General features: G+C 30.7%; 2 protein-coding genes and 1 long non-coding RNA gene across 5 annotated transcripts; 2 read left to right on the plus strand and 1 right to left on the minus strand.

The window, feature by feature from the left end:
* The first annotated feature begins 438 nt into the window (after positions 1 to 438).
* LOC128872310 (FAD-dependent oxidoreductase domain-containing protein 1) lies at positions 439 to 5,026 on the plus strand. Of its 3 annotated transcripts, XM_054114876.1 has the most exons (8): positions 439 to 792; positions 1,212 to 1,487; positions 1,592 to 2,074; positions 2,484 to 2,629; positions 2,732 to 2,818; positions 2,899 to 3,052; positions 3,181 to 3,466; positions 3,634 to 5,026. In XM_054114876.1, exons 1-7 carry the CDS (start codon positions 703 to 705, stop codon positions 3,433 to 3,435), a joined length of 1,491 nt encoding a protein of 496 aa, XP_053970851.1. In that variant the 5' UTR covers positions 439 to 702; the 3' UTR covers positions 3,436 to 3,466; positions 3,634 to 5,026. The 3 variants fall into 3 exon arrangements, with proteins under 3 accessions (XP_053970851.1, XP_053970850.1, XP_053970852.1); XM_054114875.1 differs by lacking the exon at positions 3,634 to 5,026 and having other exon boundaries at positions 3,181 to 3,531; XM_054114877.1 differs by lacking the exon at positions 3,634 to 5,026 and having other exon boundaries at positions 1,592 to 1,931; positions 2,488 to 2,629; positions 3,181 to 3,531.
* Positions 5,027 to 6,436: 1,410 nt separating this feature from the next.
* On the minus strand, positions 6,437 to 19,924 carry LOC128872309 (rab proteins geranylgeranyltransferase component A 1). Its single transcript, XM_054114873.1, has 11 exons — positions 19,555 to 19,924; positions 19,402 to 19,468; positions 16,983 to 17,177; positions 16,714 to 16,897; positions 15,091 to 15,328; positions 14,279 to 14,501; positions 13,974 to 14,180; positions 8,855 to 8,979; positions 8,616 to 8,776; positions 7,116 to 7,292; positions 6,437 to 6,884 (listed from the first exon to the last, which is right to left on the minus strand). The coding sequence occupies exons 1-11, from the start codon at positions 19,601 to 19,603 to the stop codon at positions 6,723 to 6,725; spliced, it is 1,788 nt and encodes a 595-aa protein (XP_053970848.1). The 5' UTR covers positions 19,604 to 19,924; the 3' UTR covers positions 6,437 to 6,722.
* Positions 11,966 to 17,773, plus strand: LOC128872320 (uncharacterized). The gene is made up of 3 exons (XR_008456139.1): positions 11,966 to 13,092; positions 14,948 to 15,131; positions 17,626 to 17,773. It is a non-coding gene; the product is annotated as an uncharacterized LOC128872320 (long non-coding RNA).
* Positions 19,925 to 23,246: the final 3,322 nt, after the last annotated feature.

A 23,246-nucleotide genomic window follows, 5' to 3' on the forward strand; every position in this document is an offset into this window, starting at 1 on the left:
TAGTATAAGCAATAACTTTATGTTATCATACATACAGATCTAAACAATTTTATTATATACTATGTACTTGCAGATTTGTAGGAACATGCAATAAAAAAAATGAATATAATTTATTAGAATATAATGTCGTAAATCGTAATTCTCTATTACGTTTAGTTTATAAATTATGAATATAACTTCTAAATTAAATGTGACGCGCTTCCAATTCGAGAATACCGTTTGAAGAGACGTCATGTGCAAGTGACCAACCAACCAACTTGCGTATACGAAAACTGACGAAAACTGATTGTACAAACTCGAGAATAGGCTCCCTGATCGGTGATCATGACCATGATGTTTTCAATAGGCATGCGCGAAAAACTCCGGCTTCTCTGAGAACACACATGTAACAGTTTTCTCGAGCTTGTGTTGCGTGTACAAGCAGTGGTGCACGTGTGTCTCGTGCAGTCTCGTGGAATCGACGTTTTTAATCTGCGTTATCTTACAATGATTTTTATTTTACAACAATATGTATGAAAAGTACATGGATTGTATGCAATGTTTGTTTGTGCGTTGCTTATCATGCATGGAAAATTTACAGAACAGATATAATGTTTCTGAGATAATGATTTAAAGATGCAAGATAGGAAGAATCTTATTTTCAATCAAAATATTCATGAAACTATTTAGAGTTAACCGAGAGTAATTGTAGTTATTATAAATATGTTACGTATTTTTGTTAAGAATGGAAGGCAGTTTAATTGTCTTCAAAAATATTTGTTTCATCAAACTGGAAGAACTTTTTCAGACAAGGTAAGGACAAAAAGTGCATTTTTGAGTTCATTTTGTATGTTTATAGATTTTTTCACTGACTGGCGAATTAATTTGGCACTTTAGATTACATTTCTTACACAATGTTTATTTGTACGTTAACCTTAAAAATTACATAAACAGTGCTAGTTACACGGCAGCTTTGCTAGTCACCACTGATAATTCAGAAAGAAAAATGAAATGTAATTAGCTACATAGTTCGATAATAATCCATGTTATTATTATATTATTAATAATGTAGTATGTATGTATAACATACATACCTTAATATAACATTATTAAGTTCATAACAACATACGTAATTATCTTATTTATGTAAACATACTCTTTTCTAATAGTTTGATATAAAAGCCTTCAATAATGTTTAAAAAATATATATTCATTTCTGTGTTACTTTATAGAAAATTATAAGAAGAGTTCCACAAAATAGAAATGTTTCTATTCCTATAACACTAAATAAGCTAAAGAATGGCATAAAATCTATAAAAGACAAAATTGTACCATGGGATCCTAATGATGATAAAATACCATGGGCAGAGCACACACCAATTATTTCAAGTGAGTGTGATATTGTTATAATTGGAGGTGGAGTAATAGGTAGTTCCATAGCTTACTGGTTGAAGAATCGTGTTTACGACAAGGAAATGAAAGTTATAGTTGTTGAAAAAGATCCTATGGTATGTTTCTTATCACATCATTTTATTTTTAATTCGTTATACAATTACACTATATCAACTGATTAGTACTTATTCAATAAAATAAATTTGAATTGTACTTGCAGTACACCAAAGCATCCACAGTTCTTTCCGTTGGAGGGTTACGTCAACAATTTTCTCTTGAAGAAAATATTGAAATGTCCCTTTTCGGAGCAGAGTTCATACGCAACATTAATGATTACTTAGGCATCGATGGAGAGCCTCCTATTGATCCATATTTCCATCCATATGGATACTTAATGTTGGCAAGCAATACAGGAGCTGAAACACTAGAAAAAAACTCTAAATTGCAAAATTTTCTTGGAGCAAAGAACATTTTACTAGCACCAAACAAATTAAAGGATATGTTTCCTTGGTTAAATACAGAAGATATTGCATTGGGTTGTTTTGGATTGGAGAAAGAGGGTTGGTTTGATCCATGGACTCTTCTTTGTGCTTTTAAAAAAAAGGCATTATATTTAAGAACAGAATATGCTTATGCAGAAGCTAAAGGATTTACATATAAGAATAAACTCAATCATCCTAATGACCGTTTGGATAAATTGGTTGTAAGATTTTTATTTTATTTTATTATTAATTATAAATGAAGTTTACAATCTCTTGTATTCACCAAATTAATTTTGTTTAATTTTAATGTATTTTTGCCACGAAGAAGCCATGCAACTTATATAAATACTTCTTTCCATTATTTAAAATAGCACAGATGGACTAATCCTAATGGGACTTTCTGTATATCACATACTTAGAAAAGATTATTAGTGTAGATTCTTTTCAAATTCCTTATAAAATACGAGTAGTAACATATAATTTTTCCTTTAACTTCATTTTCACATTTTATTATTTCCGTTTTAATTATGTGAATTGTAATCAACTTCTGTTATAAATTGTGTTCATAGAAGATAATATAGTAATTATTATGTTAAACGAAAGAATGTAAGTAAATGCATATTTTTCTAGATAGAAACTCCAGAGGGTGAGACAAGAACTATAAAATTTGCTATATGTATCGTGGCTGCTGGTGCTGCTAGTGGAGAGGTTGCTAAGCTGGCTAAAATTGGTACAGAAGAAGGATTACGGTACCTAGCACTGCCTGTCGAACCAAGGTAATAAATTAATAGATTATCTCATATTTATAAAAACTTTAAAAACGTTAAATTATTAAATACAATGCAACCTATAGATACTATAGTAACTCTATTTCACAGGAAAAGATATGTATATTGCTTTCACTGCCCTGAAGGACCGGGGCTGAACACTCCATTAACAGTAGATAATTCAGGAACATATTTCAGGTCACAATTAATTAAACATAAAATTGTTTTATTACTTAATAATATGATCTTTGTTATATAAACTTTGATATTTGTCTTAGGAGAGAAGGCTTAGCAGGTACTTACATTTGTGGACGTTCACCGTCTGAATCCGAAGAGCCTTCAATTAAGGACTTGAGTGTCGATGAGAATTACTTCAATGATGTAATCTGGCCGTCACTTGCACACAGAGTTAAAGCTTTTGAAAAGTTAAAGGTATATTTCAATTACAAAAATTTCTCTTTATTTAAAATATTCAAGACGCAACTTCAGTTTCATAGGTGTACCCTATATAAAAAGCGAAATATGGAAACTGAATTTTTGATATACTTATTTTTTTATAGCTACAGTCTGCTTGGGCAGGATTTTATGAGTACAATACCTTCGATCAAAACGGAATAATTGGAATCCATCCATACTATAACAATGTATTTTTTGCAACCGGATTCAGTGGCCACGGAATTCAACAAGCGCCAGCTGTTGGTAGAGCAATTGCAGAATTAATCCTCGATGGGAGATATATAACAATTGATCTAGGAAATCTTGGTTTCGATAGAATCGTTAATGGAAAGCCCATGTTTGAAACTAATATTGTTTGAAGTAGCCATTTACACGAGTAAAAGGTTTCATGTGCGCATTGATATGTATTTTACATGTATATATTATTTATATATTATATCATTGTTTGTATAGCAGGTGTAAGCAACTAGATTTTTTTGGGTCACGATCTTTGCCTGTGCCAGTTGGAATTTAACCCTTTATTTTTTAGCTTTTTTAATTTTAGTACATTTTTGTAGAGCCTCACTCAACATAGGACTATAAAAGGTTAACGTTTTAGACGAGTGCGAAACGTATGGCGAAACATAGCTACTGTTTCCATTACTAATTCCACTGGCGTTGGCGTTTTTCGCGTACTGGTCCATACCACGTCAACGAAACCCTGTCACTGATCACGATTCCTAGATTTAATGCTGCGTATAGTTGGTTAAGGTTCCAGTCTTAATAAATAGCATTTATACATGCACATCGCTTGAACTGTTGCTAAATCCTTCTTTCGTTCCACCTTCGTCACAACATTCTTCTGTCCTTTCTGTTACATTTTATATTTAACAGAAATATCTGCTGATCGAGATTATCCAGGGAGCGGAGAGAGGTAAATATGAAGGAACACGTAACACTGCTCAATGATCTGGATAGTAATATTGGTGTTCTAATGTGGAGGATCATGGAAGAGGTCAAACATCTTATGCTGCAAGGACAAAGGGTATAGAACCTTGAGATACACCTCGAAAATATGACAGAGAATTTAACAATTTTGGGAGTTGAAGTAAAATATTGTGATTGTAGATTCTGGGAAGTCCATAAAGTCTGCGCTCTTTACTTTCACTTGGTTGAACGGTTTTGTTGATACTATCTGGTAGTTTGGCTGTTTTGATGATGACTGCTGTCTTTCTTTAAGTTTTTGTTGAATCTGTCTGGATTTCTTTGTATGTGACTGTATTTAGTAGTTTCTACACTTTTGTCGTCTAGTCTTATTTTGGTTTGATCATTGCAATTATGGCATTTCCTTCATCAACTGGTAGTATTAACATGCTTTGTTATAATCTGCTATATCTAATCATAGAATCATAGAACGTCTAGAAACGGAAGAAAGAACGAAATATTTGTTCAAAATTCCAATAATTAATTACTTATTAGGAAACATGTTTGGTGAAATAAACTACTATATTTTGGTTCGTATCAGTTTACTGTATTTCAATGCTGAGTACGGCGTATTATCAGTTAAATGCAAATAAATGCGCACACATCGAAGCGGCAACGGCGAGAAAAGATTATCGATTCTGACATTCAAGCCGCTCTACGATCAATGTGTCTAAAAATTTGCATAGTATACGAACAGAGCCAACCGATAGCAATTTCCTTTTTCTTTTCATTCTCTGAAGTATATAAATATTAAAACTACAATTAAATGTAATGCATTTCACTTGAAAAAATGAGAGGTGAAGTAACCAATATTATAGAATTATTGAAACAAGATTTAAATTAATAAAGCAAAAGGAACAAATTTTAAATAAAATACAATAAATAATTAGTATTTATTGGCAGGAACAATTATATAAAATTGAAACATCTAAAGTAATAACAATAAAATAAATTATTGGAATATTTTTAGAAGTTATAAAATAGAAATGAAATCTAACCAAAGATAAATATAATAGGATAAGTATTGTTACCATATATGGTATTTAAAAAAATACAAAACATTCAAGAACTGTTACTTCCTCGCAGCCTAAATTTGTTCCTATGCTAATACATAATCAGTATACTATACTTTATAATAGAATGCGTAATGAATACACTAATGATCAGTATGTATTGACAATCGGATAAAAGACGTTACGATACGCAGGAGTGAATCTACCATGAAACTAATGAAGTTTTGGGCCTCCGCATAGAAAGGCCTCTACTGAGTACTTCTTATGTATGAATTTTTTAATTTAACTATTCAGAAGCACATTAGAAATCTTTTTTTCTTCTTGACAAATGATGTGGTTAATATAAATAATTTTATTTAAAATTTAATATCTATAAATTTAATATTACCCATATAGATGGATCGAATGAGAAAGCAGTATTTTGTATTAAATAGTCTGATTTCTCATAGACCTTTTTGTTGGTAACTATTTCGTGCACAAGACAGTGTACACATAATTTTTCTTTATCTAATACTGACATTATAGCTTTTAAAATTGATGGACACAGAATGGTCGTTCGGATTTTTCAAATTTTTTATACGTTTCCCTGTTTGGTTGTCGAAGTAAAAGCGTTTAAACTTTTGATAATTTCATTTATTCCACGATTCTTTAAATTGAATCTATAACGACTCTATAGCGACGAGAATCTATCGAAGAAAGAAGTAATAGGAGGATAAATGTGCATTTATAATAATAACCACTTGGCTTTAACAAATCATTTGAGTAAAAAAAGAATATCTCAAAATAATTAATTTCAGGTACTGATAAGTCGATATTCACCAATGACGATACTTATTTGTATGAAATAAAGTTGGACCATGAAATAAAGTCAACGGCAGTATCCTTCTACCGCGTTAAACAAATTTCATCATTCATAAACGTAATCGGTGTCGAATAGGCCTTAATTATTTCGATTAAACTAAAAACCGATTGCATGTATGAATCATCAAATTAGTTGATGACAATTTTATTTAGGATTTATCTTAAACTTGATTAAGATCTAATAAAATAGTAATTGCCAAATGTTATTCAATATAGTAAATATTATTTCCATCAATGATTTATCCTCCTACGTCTCCCTTACGTTTTATAAAACTACACTTTATTTTCTCGAAACGCAACATTTGAGAACAAAAGACTTTTCTCAATCAGAGAAAAAAAGGAAGAAAAACGAATGCTTTCGGCCGGCCACTCTGTAATTTGATAAAAGAGCAAATTTAACGCAGACTTGAGCGCCAGTTGATTCAAATTTTATTCGAAAATTCATGAACAATTTTTAATATGTTATTCCGAAAGTTATTCGAACGAAATAAAAGTACTCTTCGAATAAACGATTTCGTCTACAAAGAGTGCTAAATGAAATAATATTTTGAACACTTATATAGATATAAATCAAATTATTTTACCACTGGAGAATTATTTAAAGATTAATTTAAATTAAGATTACTTGATGTAACGTTAGCATTGTCTATGACGATTCAATATTATATAAAAATTAGTTCTTCAATTGTTCGAATAAAAATTACCCAACTATCAAACGTAAGAAGGCGCGTGTAACTTTGGATAGGACGAGGTGTGCGGCTAAGGGAGTTGGCCTATATTTTCGGGTTGAAAAGACGATAAAAGATCAATTATTCCTCTTTTTCAGCTTTCTCAACATCCTGTTTTTCTTCAACCTCTATATCTCCCTCAAACTTTGGTCCTGGTGCTTCTTCTAGTACGATCTCTTCTGGATCTGGTGCTCGCGGAAGGAAATCTTCTTCGGGATACATAGCCTTGAAAATGCTTTTTGCCTAGAAAAGTTGTATACTTATTTACAGTAGCAAGTAATCCAAAATACTTATCCTAAATGTTCCTTAACCCTTTGGATGCCACAGGCAGATCTGTGATCCAAAGGGTTAAAGTAGTACTTTTCGATTGATTTTAAGAAATTACAATTATATTTAATATTTATGTAAAATTTTAATTGACTCCGGGCAATAAACAACATTAACTATAGGAAACATTTAAAAAAAAAAACCAACCTGATGGACTGCAAAGTCGAAGTCAAGTTCCAAATCCGGACCTGAACAGAGGTGGAGGTTACTTGGCGCAGAATCGTTTAACTTAATATCACTTGCGGGTAAATTTAAGTACAAAGACCATAATACTTGTGGCTTTGGATTCTCCGAAGCCTCTTCTTTGTCAGTTTCGCTACCTTCCTGTGAACATAGAACTTTTTTTTTTAATCTCTATACTAACATTATCTCCATGTATACGTAATACATGTAACACTCAAATTTTAAAACATTTTATATCTTATTTAAATTATAATATGTATTAAGTTTATTAAGATAGATTACTTTATTTTAAATCAATTTAAACCTTTGTGGACGATGGACGTCAGTCAATTAGGTGACTGTATGTGATAAACGTAATTAGTATTCAACATGTATACAATGTGGAGCATTTAAATGAGATCACCTAACTATCTATTATTTATGGTTCAATAAAAAAATCTTAAGATGAAGTTCTACTATTTGAAGGGACACATGTAATGGTAGGACGAATTTTGTTCAAGGTCATTTTTTTAAAGAGACTTCGAGGATATCGTTATTTCTTTGAATGGAATAATATTCAGTTTTGTGCACATTTTTATAAAACATAAATAGCCAAAATCATCGATCTCAACAATATCATTTCGATCACTTAATTTTGAGAAATTTATATTTTACTTGCGTGTTCAGAAGTTACATCTGTGCTGAAAGAGATTGTTTTTATAGAACCATAAATAATGAAGATATTCAGGTATTATATTCTCTGTATATACCCAACTTGTGAAAATCTTCCATACAAAGTGTGCATGTTGCCCCAAGACGCCCGTCCGCAAAGGGTTAACTACTGTTAAGAGGATATTCGTTTCTTTTTTCATACGTAAACAGAACGTGCATGCAGTTTATTCTTCCACCATTGTATTAATGAAGAAAACCGTTACTTCGAAATCGCCTCTTTTTCTACTGGACCCTGAATAATTTGTAGTTGGTCAGCTCATTAGTTCATGAGAAATCATGCCAACTAGTTTGAAAATCGTAGTTTCTAGAAAAACGCGACTAATAACTACGTGTTCTATTCTGTGCCATGAAAAGTGATACTATGAAGGTAGTTGTTTCGAGATAGTCATCTTCAAAAGTCGAAAATTACTAATCGAGAACTTTTGTAAAATAATTTCGGTTTTTATAACATATCAAGTTTTCAGCAAGTTCCTAAATTACATTTTAATTTAAATTTAAATAATTTACGTGAAAATCTGTATGTTTCATAAGGATGTGTTAAAATTACAAAATTTTGAGATCGTTTTTTATCAAATTGAGGTGGTCAATTTAAATTGAAACAGGCTCATATCATTCGTATTTAATCAAAGAATAATCAAGTGAAGTTTTGTTACGATCTTCCATTAAATAATCCACGAAGCAACTACCTTAAGTAACAAATAATTTTATCGTAAAAAAACGTACTGTGCACCTATTAATTTAAGAATAACGCACCTGAAGGTGTCTCTTATCTGGGGAAACAGTCTGTGTATGGCTATGAATGGATGAACGAATGGCTGATGGATCGAATGGTTCTGCTTTTAAAAATTTATTGACAACGTAAGCCAAGTCTTCCTTTGCATTCGTCGTTCGCTTGCATGTCATGTGAACCATAACTGTTTTAAAATAAATTATTTAAATATTATATTTACTATTCATATTAAAAATTTGTTAAACTATATAAATTTACATACATAGCCCTTGAGGACAAGCATTTGTAGATGGTCCCAATTCAATCAGGGTAATAGGTTCTTGACCGGGTTCTTCTGGAGGATAATATAAAAGTGTCAAATTCTCTTTTTCACCTTGCATAATTGACCTACAAAAATCACAGTGCAATATTTTGTCATGAATATTTAGAAGATTTCTTGACTTAAATTTCTACAAATTTTGTATTGTTTTATTTGTACATTCAATTAAAGTTGAACATGCAAATAAAACATGTATATACAGCCTGAGCTATATGATACGTTACAAGTTATTGTCTTGGGTACTACTAGAAACCATGACAAAACTCATTTCACTATTTCAGAGTTCGCGAGAGTCTATTATATGATGTATATCGGAGTACCATTACCAAACATACCAAATAACAATTATTCAGTGGTTTATATATACATACAGAAAGTTTTTAACAAGCAGAATTGCAGAGCATTGTGTTCAACTTAATAACTAGATAGGAAAATTGTTAAAGATAGATCTGATGTTCGCCAGTTCAAAAACAGTCGACAAGAGAACCTATACAAACTGTCAGAAGGAATATTGCAACATACTTGGAATATGCTTATGAGTAATCAAAAACTTCAGTAATACAAATCACCAAATGTACGTTTAATATTTTTACAGGTAACAACCTCCTTCAGTGTGTCTAGGTTCTTAAGGGGTCATATACAGTGGTGTTTCCATGACAGCATGATGAATATAGTTCCATCAAGAGTTCTCTTCTTGGGCTGTCTGAAAGTGGAATTTGTTAGATGACTAAAGGCAGTCAACAATTTTAAGAATCTGAGGAAAGTTCATCGCTAACGCAACCCAAAGCGTGTTGTTGTGTTTCAGGCGAAATCGCGTTTTTTCTCACAGCTATGACGTTTAAATGCGTCATTTCCAGACGGTGTGAGTATACTCCAACAGGTTCAATTGAATTTGAGGTATACTAAAATTATTTGCGTCATTAACGAATTAGTGGACGTTGGTGTTTTGTTTATGGCATCGTTACCAGTTATCATTTTCCGTGTTTTCTGATATGTTTAGTCCAGTTAAATTTCTTGGTATTCGTATTAACACTAAATTATAATTCAAAATTCACACCAAGGACACCTTAGTTTAATGCAACAAAGAGTTCAATATTATTAAATTCTTGAAGGAAATTAGGTGGTATGACCTTCAAACACTTCTGTTAATATACAAGTCATTGATCAAGTCAAAAATTGGTATTAGTATGTAGTACTTTCTCAATGAAAATTATTGGATAGATACGAACCACAGCTATTCATCTAGCAATGAGCTATAGAAATCTAACACCACCTGATACCATTACAGCTAAATCACAAATACCCTAAATAAGAGATAAGTTTATGTTTACTTTGGTGTAGAATACTACTATATAAATATATATAAAACCTAATGCTGGCTAGTATAAAACTTATATGAATTTATAATCTTAATGAAATTTTTATACTTTTACATTTTCATAAGCAATATTTACAGTGCGATAGGTATAGCATTAATAGTTCTCTATCAAAACTGGCAGATAGACTTGTAAAGAGCCTAAAATGTCACTGAGAGAGAGAGAGAAGGAGCGAGCGAGAGAGAAATATGGCATTGTTGGTATGAGTTAGTGTCTTATAACAAACAACTTCTTTCTTTATAAAGCAAATTCCTGCGAGGAATTTATCTTGAAATAAGTGAGTAAATCTTTTTCTTTCGAATTTATATGTTTTACACCTAAGTAGAAAGAAAAAGACGTATTCCAATTTCGAATAAAGGTGCAATCGCCGATACGCACCTTGCATGACACGCATGTAGCATAATAGTCGATTCAACCCATATGGTATAAGTAGTAACATTCGACGGTACCCACTTTGTATCTTGTTATATACTTGTAACGAAAGTCTGTTACATTACAATCTGTGTAGATCTTTTCTTTACAGCAGATTTTTTCCTGAAGGTTCAATGTGCGGATCACCTCGTAATCTGTTGCCTTCTTTTTGCAGTATTTGGTATGCCGGCACATCGTGATATGCTTCACCAGCGCACAATTACGTCGATTGTTTCATCCCACTAGACGACTTTTCCATACTTCTTCAGAAAGCTCGAAATATTCCTCCCCTTCGTCCTCCTTGGAACGAAAAAGATTGTGAGGGACCAACATAGTCTTGCTGAATATGTATCAACAGTTTCTAAATTGTATGTTTTATATATTCTCTTTGTTAGTATGAACTTATTTTTAAATTATTTTCCAAATGACTTAAATTTATCTGAATTTACTTATGTACTAGGATACTTAAATTTCTAGAATGTTGATATTTCGGATTATACGCGCCAGTTTTCAGTTGTTAATAGTGTACGATACGAAGCTTATCGTGAAGAGAATTGAAAGATTTAATTTGGTAGTAGTTTAAGTACTCTGTACGATTCAATGTACTATTTAAATTTTCCTTGTCGCACATTAAGTGATACGTAAATTTAATCGCCCACATTGTATTTTTATGGTTTGATTTTTGATGATAATATTTTGATTTCTCTTCTACTCTTCTTAAGTTGTCTGCTGACAAAAATCTTACAAATTATTTATCGTATAATAGAAGTCACGTATGTAGGTAATCTTCATACATGGATTCCAGATTCTCTTGTAGCGATGGGTCATTTGAAGGAGAGACTTTAACACTCTAATGTACACCACTATTGTAGAAGACCTTGCAATACTGCAACAGTTCTAACCAATTGTCTCAATTATTATAACCATCTTATATTTCGAATATTCTACGAATACATATGTATGAGTATTTTGCGAAGAAATTAAATTTGTCCCTTGGTCGGTAAGAATGGTTCGTGGCAATCCTAATTGACGAATAACATTTCTTATAAAAACATTGGCTATATCCATCAGGTCTACTCAGGGGCACTACTACAAACTACGCATTTAATGAATTCTGTTTATTAATAAACTAATATCCATACTGATCTTCTCAAACGCTTGCCAAGGTGTACTACTGTTATTACCAGTGGTCGTTTTGTCTTCTTTATACGCATAAGTTTTTTTGAGTAACATGGCTTGAGGTAACAAATATATCTCTAAACATATCTCTTGTGTCCTTCGATAACTAATTTGCGTTTCTCGTAGACTGTCTGAACATCCAGTGCAAATTGTTATAATTATTGTTAATTGTTTTTAACGTGTTCAATATAAATTTTCAGAGAATACAAATAAAATTGCCTTTCAGGTTGCTTACTTTATTAATGCTGAAGGACCTCAAGGTTGTTTCCTCGATTATAACGTACAAAAGTCTCATGCCATTCATGAAGTTATTTTGAATGAATAAGAATTTTCCAATGCCCATTAATTGACAGGGGTACAATTTATTTTCTTTTGTTGAATTTTGTTTTAGTTCTTCCATCAAATATCCTCTGGCTTTGAAATCGTGCGTCCCCTTTTGTCTACTGCTTCTTCTGTCGATGAATATTATTTTGTAGTCTTCAACGAAAGCTAGCGAATCTCGAGTTTCGATATTTATTCGAAATTCACATTGTCAGAAATAAACTTCTTATTGTTGTGCTTTCAGAAATCATTAATTATTTTTCGTGTTACTTGGATTCTGTATCGTTGGTTAATTCTATAATATTTTCTTTGGCTATTTGTTGCTTATCTGCGTCCATAGAATCAAATTACTATGATACAATGAATCGAAGAGGAGGGGAATCTTTTCTTGGATGTAGTGGCATATGGGTTCGTCTTGTAAACTTGTCGATGTAAATTTGTTTTGTAAACTTGTCGGGTGGTTTCCTTTCCTCCTTGATGGATCATTACTTTCTTTTCTGTAATATGTTTGGTAGAAACGAATCTTCCGAGATTTTGTTTTCTTTTTGCCCTTTTCTTTTTTGAGAGGGTTTCTGGTTAGTGGATCCGTGTTTAGTGTGAAACTTTCCATGTTTGTAGGTAATATTACAGTCGTAATTAGAAAACTTCAATTTCTATTTCCAACTTTATGAAGTACAATTCTTAAACGAATTCAAGTATGGTCTAAAATGAGTTCCACAATATGCAATTATTAAACATTCCTTTTTCATAGTGAAAGACATTCTTTTCGACAGGATTTGAAGTTCCACATGCATAATGAGGTAAAAAGGTCTATTCACAGAGGTCCTTGATTCAAACCACCACCTGTAGCATGTCTTGATGGATTTGTTATTAAATTCAAGAGTTTAGTGAAACGTGAGTATCATATCACAAACTCTGCAATGAGATCTTCTTCAAAATTTGAAAAGATATTTTTGCGTTTCTTCACAAACATATTTCTACCATAAAATAAATCTACAAGGAATAATAGGTTTCACATAAATGTTAAAAATCATTCAAATTTTGTTCATCGTCGAATTCATCAGCTTGATATAAAATGTAAACAGAAAACAAACTAAGGAATACAAATGAAAGTCTTAAATGACGAGTTTATGATATGCAATGGTACATTAATCTCTACCGAGACTAAGGCAGTATGACGTTAGAAACTCACATGTTCAACAGAAATACTCAAGTTTGTAACAATGAAGCGATACCTAAAACCTCGATCCCTAGTTTTATTCATTATTCAGAACGTTAATATTACTACATAGTAGATATTTCTCAAAAATAGTGTGATTCACGATTGGTTTGTCTGTGACTTTAGTCGACTGTTTTCGAATGGGGATAATTATTAATCACGAATCATTTATACAAATTGTATCTTTGTCTGAAGTATTACTGTATACTTCATAAGACTCCAGTGAACTCCAAAAGCTTTTGAGATCACTTTCGTAATTAGTATTCATCTTTCGTCGATCACTAATTTTATTTAATAGTTATCAAAAACATTGTATCCAACACTTTTAATATTAAAATTCTGCAGAGTATAATGAAAGTCTATGATGGAAATTAATTAGAATTATATTACTGAAACAATGATGAATTTGTGTAACTTATTTTTAATCAACATTAATTATTGTGGTTTAATAATATACTTTTAACTGCTTTATGATTAATATCACAGATATATTAAAATTACATAATTAAAATTTACTAAATTGTAATATTTTCACAAATTTATAAAAAATGATTACCTGTCCGTGATAAATACTCCACGTGATATCCGTTGCTCTCCTTCGAAAGCCACAATTTCTGGTGGTAGATGACCTTGACCAACAACCAAATGTTCTAAAGTTAATCTCTGCTTGCCACTGATGATAGCTTTACATTTGTCGTTATCTATTACTACGCCATCAAGCTGCCTCTTCAAACAATACACTCCTCCAAATACCGCACACAATCTGCAAACAATAATAATTACAATTTTATCTGATAAAATTTTAATGTTGGAAATTACAATGACGATACACTAAAATAAAAGTTATAAGAAGAATTTTACCTGCAAAAACACTGAGGCAATTCGCCACTACTATACATAGGCCAAAGAAAAGGTGTATTTCCATATCGACCAAGACTATTCAGAAAATGCTTTGTGCGATTAACACCATCTCTACATGAAGTCTTTTCAGTGGCCATTGCAATTGCCTGAACAATGTAATGTTGCACAATTGGTGTCAAATTCTTCGTGTTTAAGTATTCTAAGAAGGTCTTGTCCTGGAATCCTATTAATAGGTGTAATTTACTTAAAACAAAATATAATAAAAATTACTGAAACACAATACCGAATTAAGAAACTTTTATTTCATACAGGGTGGTCCATATACATATGTACTGCATAATGTGCTCTTTCTAATTATGCAACTTTTCTTTAAAAAGTTTTCCTGTACAATACATATTTTACGAGTTAATCGAAGTGTGCAAGTTGTGTGGACCACACTGTATATACGATCATTCATGTATAAACCGAAATGTTTAAATTTATCTCAAATATACTGATTAATTCTCTTTTACTTCAAAAGTTATAAATAATTCTCAACGTCATTCTCTTATTACTGATTCTTTGTTGTGAATAATTTTGTATAAAATTCGAGTAATAATTAATTTACAATAATCATATTAACATATAATTTTGGTTCATATATTAACTGCTATTGTATTTTATTGATAGATAAATGATCCATTGAAGAAACATAGTTTTGCATTATGTCAACACTATAAGCGTGTTTTCGGGGACGTAATTTGAGGGATGAGTATACTTAACATCACCGAATTCGATCAAAGAATATACATACAAAAGGTGAATATAATTACCATCAAACTCTGGACTATCAGCACCCTGCACCATGCAAGAAGTGAGTAGTTTCATGAGCATTCTTTTCTCGACAAGACTAACAGTTTTATTTGCAAATACATCAGCCCTTGAGCAAGGTACTTGTGTAAGTTTTCCATCCATAAATGTAGCCACTCTGGATACTGATCGAAATTCCGTATAACGAGAAATATTACTGGAGATCAGTAATTCAACAAGTTCGCCTCGTGCAAACAGCAACTATTATCGGTAAATAGAATTCCATCAATAGTGTTCAAATAAAGAAACTTGTAAATTTATGAATGTGTAAGTTTTTTCTTTATAAATAATTAATTAAATATGACATTTAAAAAAATGAATTATTAATTTACAGTCAGTCATATAAAATATTCATACCCTCTATCTCTATCAAAGAAATTTGTCTAAATTAAATGATAAAGTTTTCATTATAAATAAATAAATACATATATATGTACAAAGTTTATTTATGTACATATTTATAATGAAACATTTATTTGGAAACATCAGAACTGTTATTTAATCGAGACAGATTTTTTTATTACATACAGAGGGTACAAATACCTATGAGACTTACTGTATATATTTATCATAATTTACGGAATTTATAAATTATGTTCAAATTTAAGATACTCTTTTTATAAGTAAATGAATTTATAAACACTGTATGAACTTATTTATTTATTAAAATGTACCGAGCTCTTATAAAAGATCTCTCCATGTTGGTTGAACTACGATACTTCATTTAACAACTCATCGACAACCAACCACCTGAGAAGTCATAATCCAATTTCACTCAATCAGTAAATTTCTACATTTAGTGACTGGGATCTGACAGAGCCTAATAGACTACTCTAGTATTAATAGAAGAAAATACTCAATATAGAAAATGCCCACTCTGAACCAAACAAAATTCAGTGTCTACACCAAAACCATAATATTTAATCGTCTTGTTTGTTTTTAATATCATAAGAAAATATGTAAAACGTCGTTCAAATTATTTTAAAAGAAGAACACAGAGCAGTACAATTTGTTTTCAATGTCAGTGTTTTCACACTTTTTTTTAGTTATATTACGGTAGAACATTTTCCTTTCCAATTTTTTCGCGCTTATTATTTTCGAGAAGAAAACCCTAGCTAGTGACTGTGTAAATATCCTGTATACATAAAATGTTTCAATTTTAATATACAGGCTATTTCAAATAAATGGGATAAGTTATTTTGAATGTGCATATTCCATGTACGAAGAAAAATTGAAAACTCTAGTACATCATTCTGGAATCTGAATTTTTTAGAGATAAACACTTTAAACTTACTGATCCGACTCTCGGCACGCGTAATTTATATGCCAATCTGCTGATCACGCGGTCGGACGTGCATATATATCCGCATATAAGAAACACATCTCCATAACATTTACACACGTACAAACTTTAGCTGCTCGTATTTCGAAAATAATGCTCTGGTTGCAAAATGGAGCAGGACTTTTCGATTTCTCTTCGCATAAAGAAATTGTGTGTTTTGACTTATCTCATCTTTTTGAAACTTGTATATCAATAAGCACATTTCATATACTTGATATTCAATCTTTTTTTATTCCTGTTATACCTTTGGTGCCAGATCAATATTGAATTTTCTGTATTCCATTCTTATACGATCTATACTCCACTGTTTTACATTCTCTTTTTTTTCAACTTTATCACCATCTGCTTTTTCATCACTACTACCAGTGCCATCACCAGTACTATCAGTCTGAGTGTCTTTCGAGGATACCACTGGCAAATCAGCTTCACTGTCATAAAAAATAATTAAATTTCTAAATTATACTAGAAAGGAGAAATATTGTATGGTGTTTACATTATAATGAAGAAACTTACTTTGAAATGTACCAGGTTTCTTCAATGTTTTTGACAGTAGAATATTGATCGCTGGCTTTAAGAAATTTTTCGCCATCTTCTAAATCTAGTCCAGACACATCTATGGTATTGTTTTTGGGAACTTTCAAGTCCTCTATCCATTTTTGTAGACCATCGAAATTGAATGTTGCCCAAAGGCCACCATAATATTCATTACTAGAAAGTAATTTCTTGATGAAATTTATTATTAATCGAATAAAATATTTATTTAATCAGTTGTTTTTAATATTTACACAGTGCTAACTCTATACATGTTGATAATCAGACTTTTTAATTAAAGCATTACTTATCAAACTAAATATGCAATAAGTAGAAACTATTATTTGTTATTCCTTATACGTTTATAACATAGTATTCTTATATAGAAAAATATGAATAAATTAACAGAATTCATAATTGTTGAACAGATATTCAGATAAAATGAATATGCATAACATATTCAAATAAAGTAGTTACATTGTTAAAAGATGTCAATTATTCTTTTTACATCTTTCATAATCAACTTGGTCTCTGAATATTTAAATGTATCTAATATTTGCTTTTTACTGAAACATAAAGAATTTATTTTTTATTACTAATTATTTACATTTTGTTTTCTTTTTAGATTAGCTTTGTTTTCCAAATAAAATCATCTGAATGAAAGTTGGATTTACTAAACAGACATTGTTGTTTACATCAATGAATAATTAATTTCTTTTTGAATATGTAAAATATGTAAATATAAAATACAAATGTATAATATTATTAAGTTATACATACTGTGTAATTTCTAACATATTGTTAACCACATAATTATCTTTCTATATTAAATATCTTATTATTTTCACACTACAAAGCTATATATATATATATATATATGAAACATTATTTCTAACTATGTAGCAAAAAATGTCGTAAAAGACATATCTGAACATTTTGTAATGTACATTCATATGTATACAGTAGAACGTTAATTATTGGAACATTGATTAACTATAATTAGTATTATTGCCATAATACTATTTTCCCAAACGAATTATGTCCATGATTAAAATGATTAAGTTAAAAGTAAGTATGGTAAAAATATTAATAGAAAGCATTTGTATGATGTATGAAATGATATTAAAAAGGAAAAAGAAATGCTGATTTTGATAATAAAAAGAGCTATCTTTAGAAGAATAGAAATGATTAACATTACAGTGGTCAACATCATATTATCAATATCATTGTATAAATTTTTATGTTGGAAATTATTTACCTTGTATTGTCTATATTAAAATAAAATATTATCTACATACAATGGAATAAGCTACAAAAATTTGTGTGGCAATATCTATAATACTTCTTGACAAATAGATAAATTTTAGATGAAACTAGCATTGATAAGATAGAAGTACACAGTTTGAAGCTACTGGAATCAAAAATGTGAAACCTTGTGGATTACAAAGGGTTGACTTTGTTTATGACTAGTATATGTTTAACATCCTTGCGAGCACCGCTTTAATCTACAAGTGTCAGTTGGTATACAAAATTGTCTCAAGTCTTTCATTTCTAATTACTTGTAGCTATATCATTGAAAATATTTTTAGTTCACGAATGGAAAGTAATAGAAATGAATTATACTTTTCAGATACTATAAACTCATTAAAATATTTTGTAAAGAAGGATGGAAAAGCATTGATATTCTCTGCAACATTTATAAAAGCTTCTTTATTTCTTTAATCTTGTTTAATACTCAAAATATATTGAATATTTATCCTGCGATCCCTCAAAATCTTAAAGCTAAAAATACACTACATGTTGCAATAAAATAACTAAAAGCATAAAAGAAGATAGACTATGTATAAATATCTATTTTAAATGAATTATGAGATCTAGTTTCATTTAAAGATGATCAATTCTTACATCACTGTCTTAGTCTTCGTTGAAAAATACATTTTCTATATAATAAACAAGTATCGGTCAAGAAATTAACTTTCATATTCCTCTATTATAAATTTCTTAGTTTTGTTTCTGTGAATCAATTGTCGGAAAAATTGAATTATCAGAAATGTCTTGTCTTCCTATTTCTGATAATTGACGTTCTACTGTATTTTCATATTTTTATTTGATATCTGTAACTAATAAGCGAAGAAGAAGTAGTTATATGTACATAATGTAATTTTCAAAATTAAATTACCAGAACAGATATATTTCATATAATTATCATTTGTCATAAATAATTTAAAATCAAGTAGAATGGAACAGAATAAAAATACACACTATATTTGTATATAAAAAATACAAATGTACTTATACACGTATACAAAGTATGAAGTATATAAGGAAATGAAATAAGAGAGTGGAAAAATAAAGGTAAAAACAATTGAATGAAAGAAGAGGTATAGAGAGTTGAACATACCTGTCTAGGTGAAGGACTTTTTTACCGATTCTACTTGCGGCAGCTGCGACGATGGACTCAGTCATACCTACATAAAATTATTAAACAATTATAGATATCAATAATAAAAACGGTTGACAAAATAAATGAGACATATATTCAAAAAATCAATACCCGTCCCCACGACGATGACATCGTACTTAGTCGGCAGATCGTCTTCCATGGCTTCCAGTTACAAATTCCAATAAAATAAAGGGTTGCGAACACAAATAATTGTAAATGCTTCTGATAGAACGTATAAGAAATCAATTCATTCCTACTGGAGTCAATAAATTCCACTGAGTGAAAGACCACTTCCGTCGTTTGTCTATCGTTCGAAACTTTCACTGGTTCACGACCATTCACGGCACACTCAAAACTTCAATTTGACAGAACAGGACGCCGTTTGTAACCGAACACACTGAAACACACTGCTGATTCGTTGAAATATAATCTCGCGAAAGACAACTAGAGGGCTACAAGCAGAGTGGCATCTGGCACACCTACCGTCCCTACCAAAACGTTGAAACCAGTTGAAACTAAGTTTCCATGACATGTCGTTAATGGCGCTGTTGTCGTCTTTTTGTAGTGTTCTCGACTTGACCCCTTTTGTTACCATTAGTTACTGTTCAGGGTGTCCCAGAAATAGTGTGAGAATCGGAAATGGGGCAGATATGGGAAAAAACCCTAGGCTTCGAATAAATCTGAAGTTTGCCGATGTGTTTGTCTCGTTTCTTTGTCTGCAAAGTGTTCAAAAGAGGAAACGAGAAAAACATATCGGCAGACTTCAGATTTATTTGAAGCCTAGGGTTTTGCTCATCGTCATGATGATGACCGCTCTCTGGTAGCAGTGGATAGCAATCATGAAGACTGTATAAGGAGATCCAACTCCATACGAAAGTTACTAGAAAACTGTTATCATATATGTACAGGGTGTTCCAAAAATGTTGTAACACCTTGAAAGGGGTGGTTCGGGAGGTGATTTGAAACAACTTTTTCCTTAGCGAAAATGTTGTCAGAGACTTCGTTGAGGAGATATTAACGAAAAACACTGACCAATCAGAGCGCGAGTATGCCAGTGGAGCGCTCGCGGCAGCGTAGGCTACACGCTCCCCGACCAATCACAGCGCGAGTATGCCAATGGAGCGTCCGCTGATTGGTCAGTGTTTTCCGTTAATATCTCTTCAAGGAAGCCTCGGACAACATTTTTGCTAAGGAAAAAGTTGTTTCAAATCACCTCCCGAACCACCTTTTTTAAGGTGTTACAACATTTTTAGGTCACCCTGTATTTTGTTCCTTACTTGGGATCCAACGTATCCTAAATTCTAAGTATCTGTATACAGCAGTGAAGACTGCAACGCTCGCTCCAATGCGCATAATCAGGAAAAATTCCACGAATGTCCATCACTGAATGTAGCTATAGGAAACGATGCGTGGTCAGTTTCAGTTTAATTTTGATTTTATTATAATGGCATAGCCTAGTATATCTATTCTTTTATACTTCTATTATTTTTTAGGGCGAATAAAGGACCCAGTTTTATAGTCGTGTTTGATACGCTCCTGACACTAAGAACAGTGCGCATGCGCGAGTAAGAGTAGTATTTGGCATCACAATTTCCGACACGCATGCGCGTAGGCGCGAGTTAGAACCATTCAAATTCAAAACCATCCCTGGCATCACGGACTGATGATTTCTGATTTGCGTTAAATTTACTGACTTCTATTCCGATTTAAGGCTTCATATTCCAATAAATGACCATGTAATAAAAGTAATAAGTAAATAGTAATAAAAGAACCTTAGTATTATTAATTTAATATTACAATTATGTTGCTAATCTTATTTTAAGAATTATGCACAAAATGAAAAGAAATTTATATGTAATAACAATGTATTTCAAATGTATCCATTACACCATTGATATACGAACATCAACAATAATTTCGGTTTTGTTTAATATATCCTTAAATATACTCCTACATCAATATGCTTGTATGAGGAAATGTGTCTGTGTATTTCAATATTTTATACGACTGAATGTCAACAAGGGTGATATGGGTATTCCTAAGGCGTTTCTTTTTAAACCTATTGAACATTTTTCTTTTATGCAGTATTCATCATATTTTCGCAGAACCCTGTAATAAGGTACCTTTGTTCTTCATTAAAGCTCTAATCCTACATTTTCTTTGTAAATACAATCACAGTGTAAAGGCGTACTGTTCAATGTGTCTGGTCCATCTTGGTCTACCTAATAAATTTTCGAAACTGTAACCTACTTTCTTTACTCTGTTTCCTGAAGAATTTTACAGTACAGTGCTAGGTAACATGATACTTTAAACTGATAACATACAATATTTTCAAACTACCTATGCTAACAAAAAAATTTGTATTTCAATTTTAATTGATTTCTCTTTAAACAATATTTAAAATAAAAATTGTTTTAAACATTACTGAACACTGTCATTTTCTACAATCAATTTTTTAATCTAACTCAAAACAGTATAAAGTTAGTATATCAGTTATAATCATATATGTATTAACCCTTTGCACTCGGATGTCTCTTCTGAGATATTATCGTAAGAGTCCAGGCAAACTTTATTAGTGATTACACATGATAAACTTATGGGAGCGTAAAATTTGTAAAAGTGTATGATTCCTTGAAGGTTTCTATTCAAATATTACAAAAAAGCAAACTAAAATATGGTACATATATTAAGATATGAGCTTGTGTTACATGGTAAAAGAATGTGCAAATAGTCTACACTTTAAAAAAACGACAAAGAGAGCATTTGTATAAAAAAATAAGGTGTGGGAACATATTCTGTATGACATGGTCCAATTTATAAAGATAAACAAGGAAACCTAAGATCCAACTTAATTATCACAAATTAGAATAGTATAAAATTTTGATTTTTGACATAAATATGTTCCACAATGTCTAAAGATTCATATAAATTCCAGTATCATTACAGTAAATTACATACTTTATAAGTTACATTATGTAATACGACGTGATTCTTGTTTGCACATTCTGTAACAAAATGGCTACGAGTGCAAAGGATTAATATCGAATTAAATCACAAATTGGAAAATATCTTTAATAAAAGGATTTATTATCGAAGAATTGTCTGTTTTAGAAAACATATAAATATATAAATAATTCAATAAATATGTAAATTAATTCCAGCTCAACCGAAATTAAAATTAAAATAATTATTTTAAATTATGTTCTTAGAATTTTAAGTTTTATTCAAACTCAATTCTATTTGACTGTAAATATCTTGCTCGTAGAGCTCAAATGAACCTATTAATGGAAAAGATTTATATTTATATCTAGAATTTGTAAATTTCTTTTATATGAACACAATAAAAACATAAAAATGACGTTTGTAATTTGATATATTATTTTGAAATTTAATTAAAATATTATATGAAACAGAATAATGTAAATTTTAAGAATATAATCGAAGAACTACCATTTCTTAAATGTATTTATCAAGACACGTGTCTGTACCTTATGTTATCACTGTATTATGTTCTAGAAACGTAAATTTAACTTAGCTAGATAACATTCGTAAACTATTTAATTTCTTTCTACGTGTATTTCCTATTTTATCAAATATCTTAATAATTTAATCATTTACACAGGTGTAATGCACATTCAATCTTGTATGTTAAAGGAATTAACATTAAAAATAATCAAAGAATTTTTGTGAAGAAAATTATTCAGTTTAATTCGTTGATGAATTAATCATATCTCAAAGACAGCAAAAAATTGAAGTGAAGAATTCTATTCAAATGTAAACTGAATGCATCAATGGTGCCTTTT

This window comes from Hylaeus volcanicus, chromosome 2, assembly GCF_026283585.1.
Source record: "Hylaeus volcanicus isolate JK05 chromosome 2, UHH_iyHylVolc1.0_haploid, whole genome shotgun sequence".
Taxonomy (NCBI): Eukaryota; Metazoa; Arthropoda; class Insecta; order Hymenoptera; family Colletidae; genus Hylaeus; species Hylaeus volcanicus.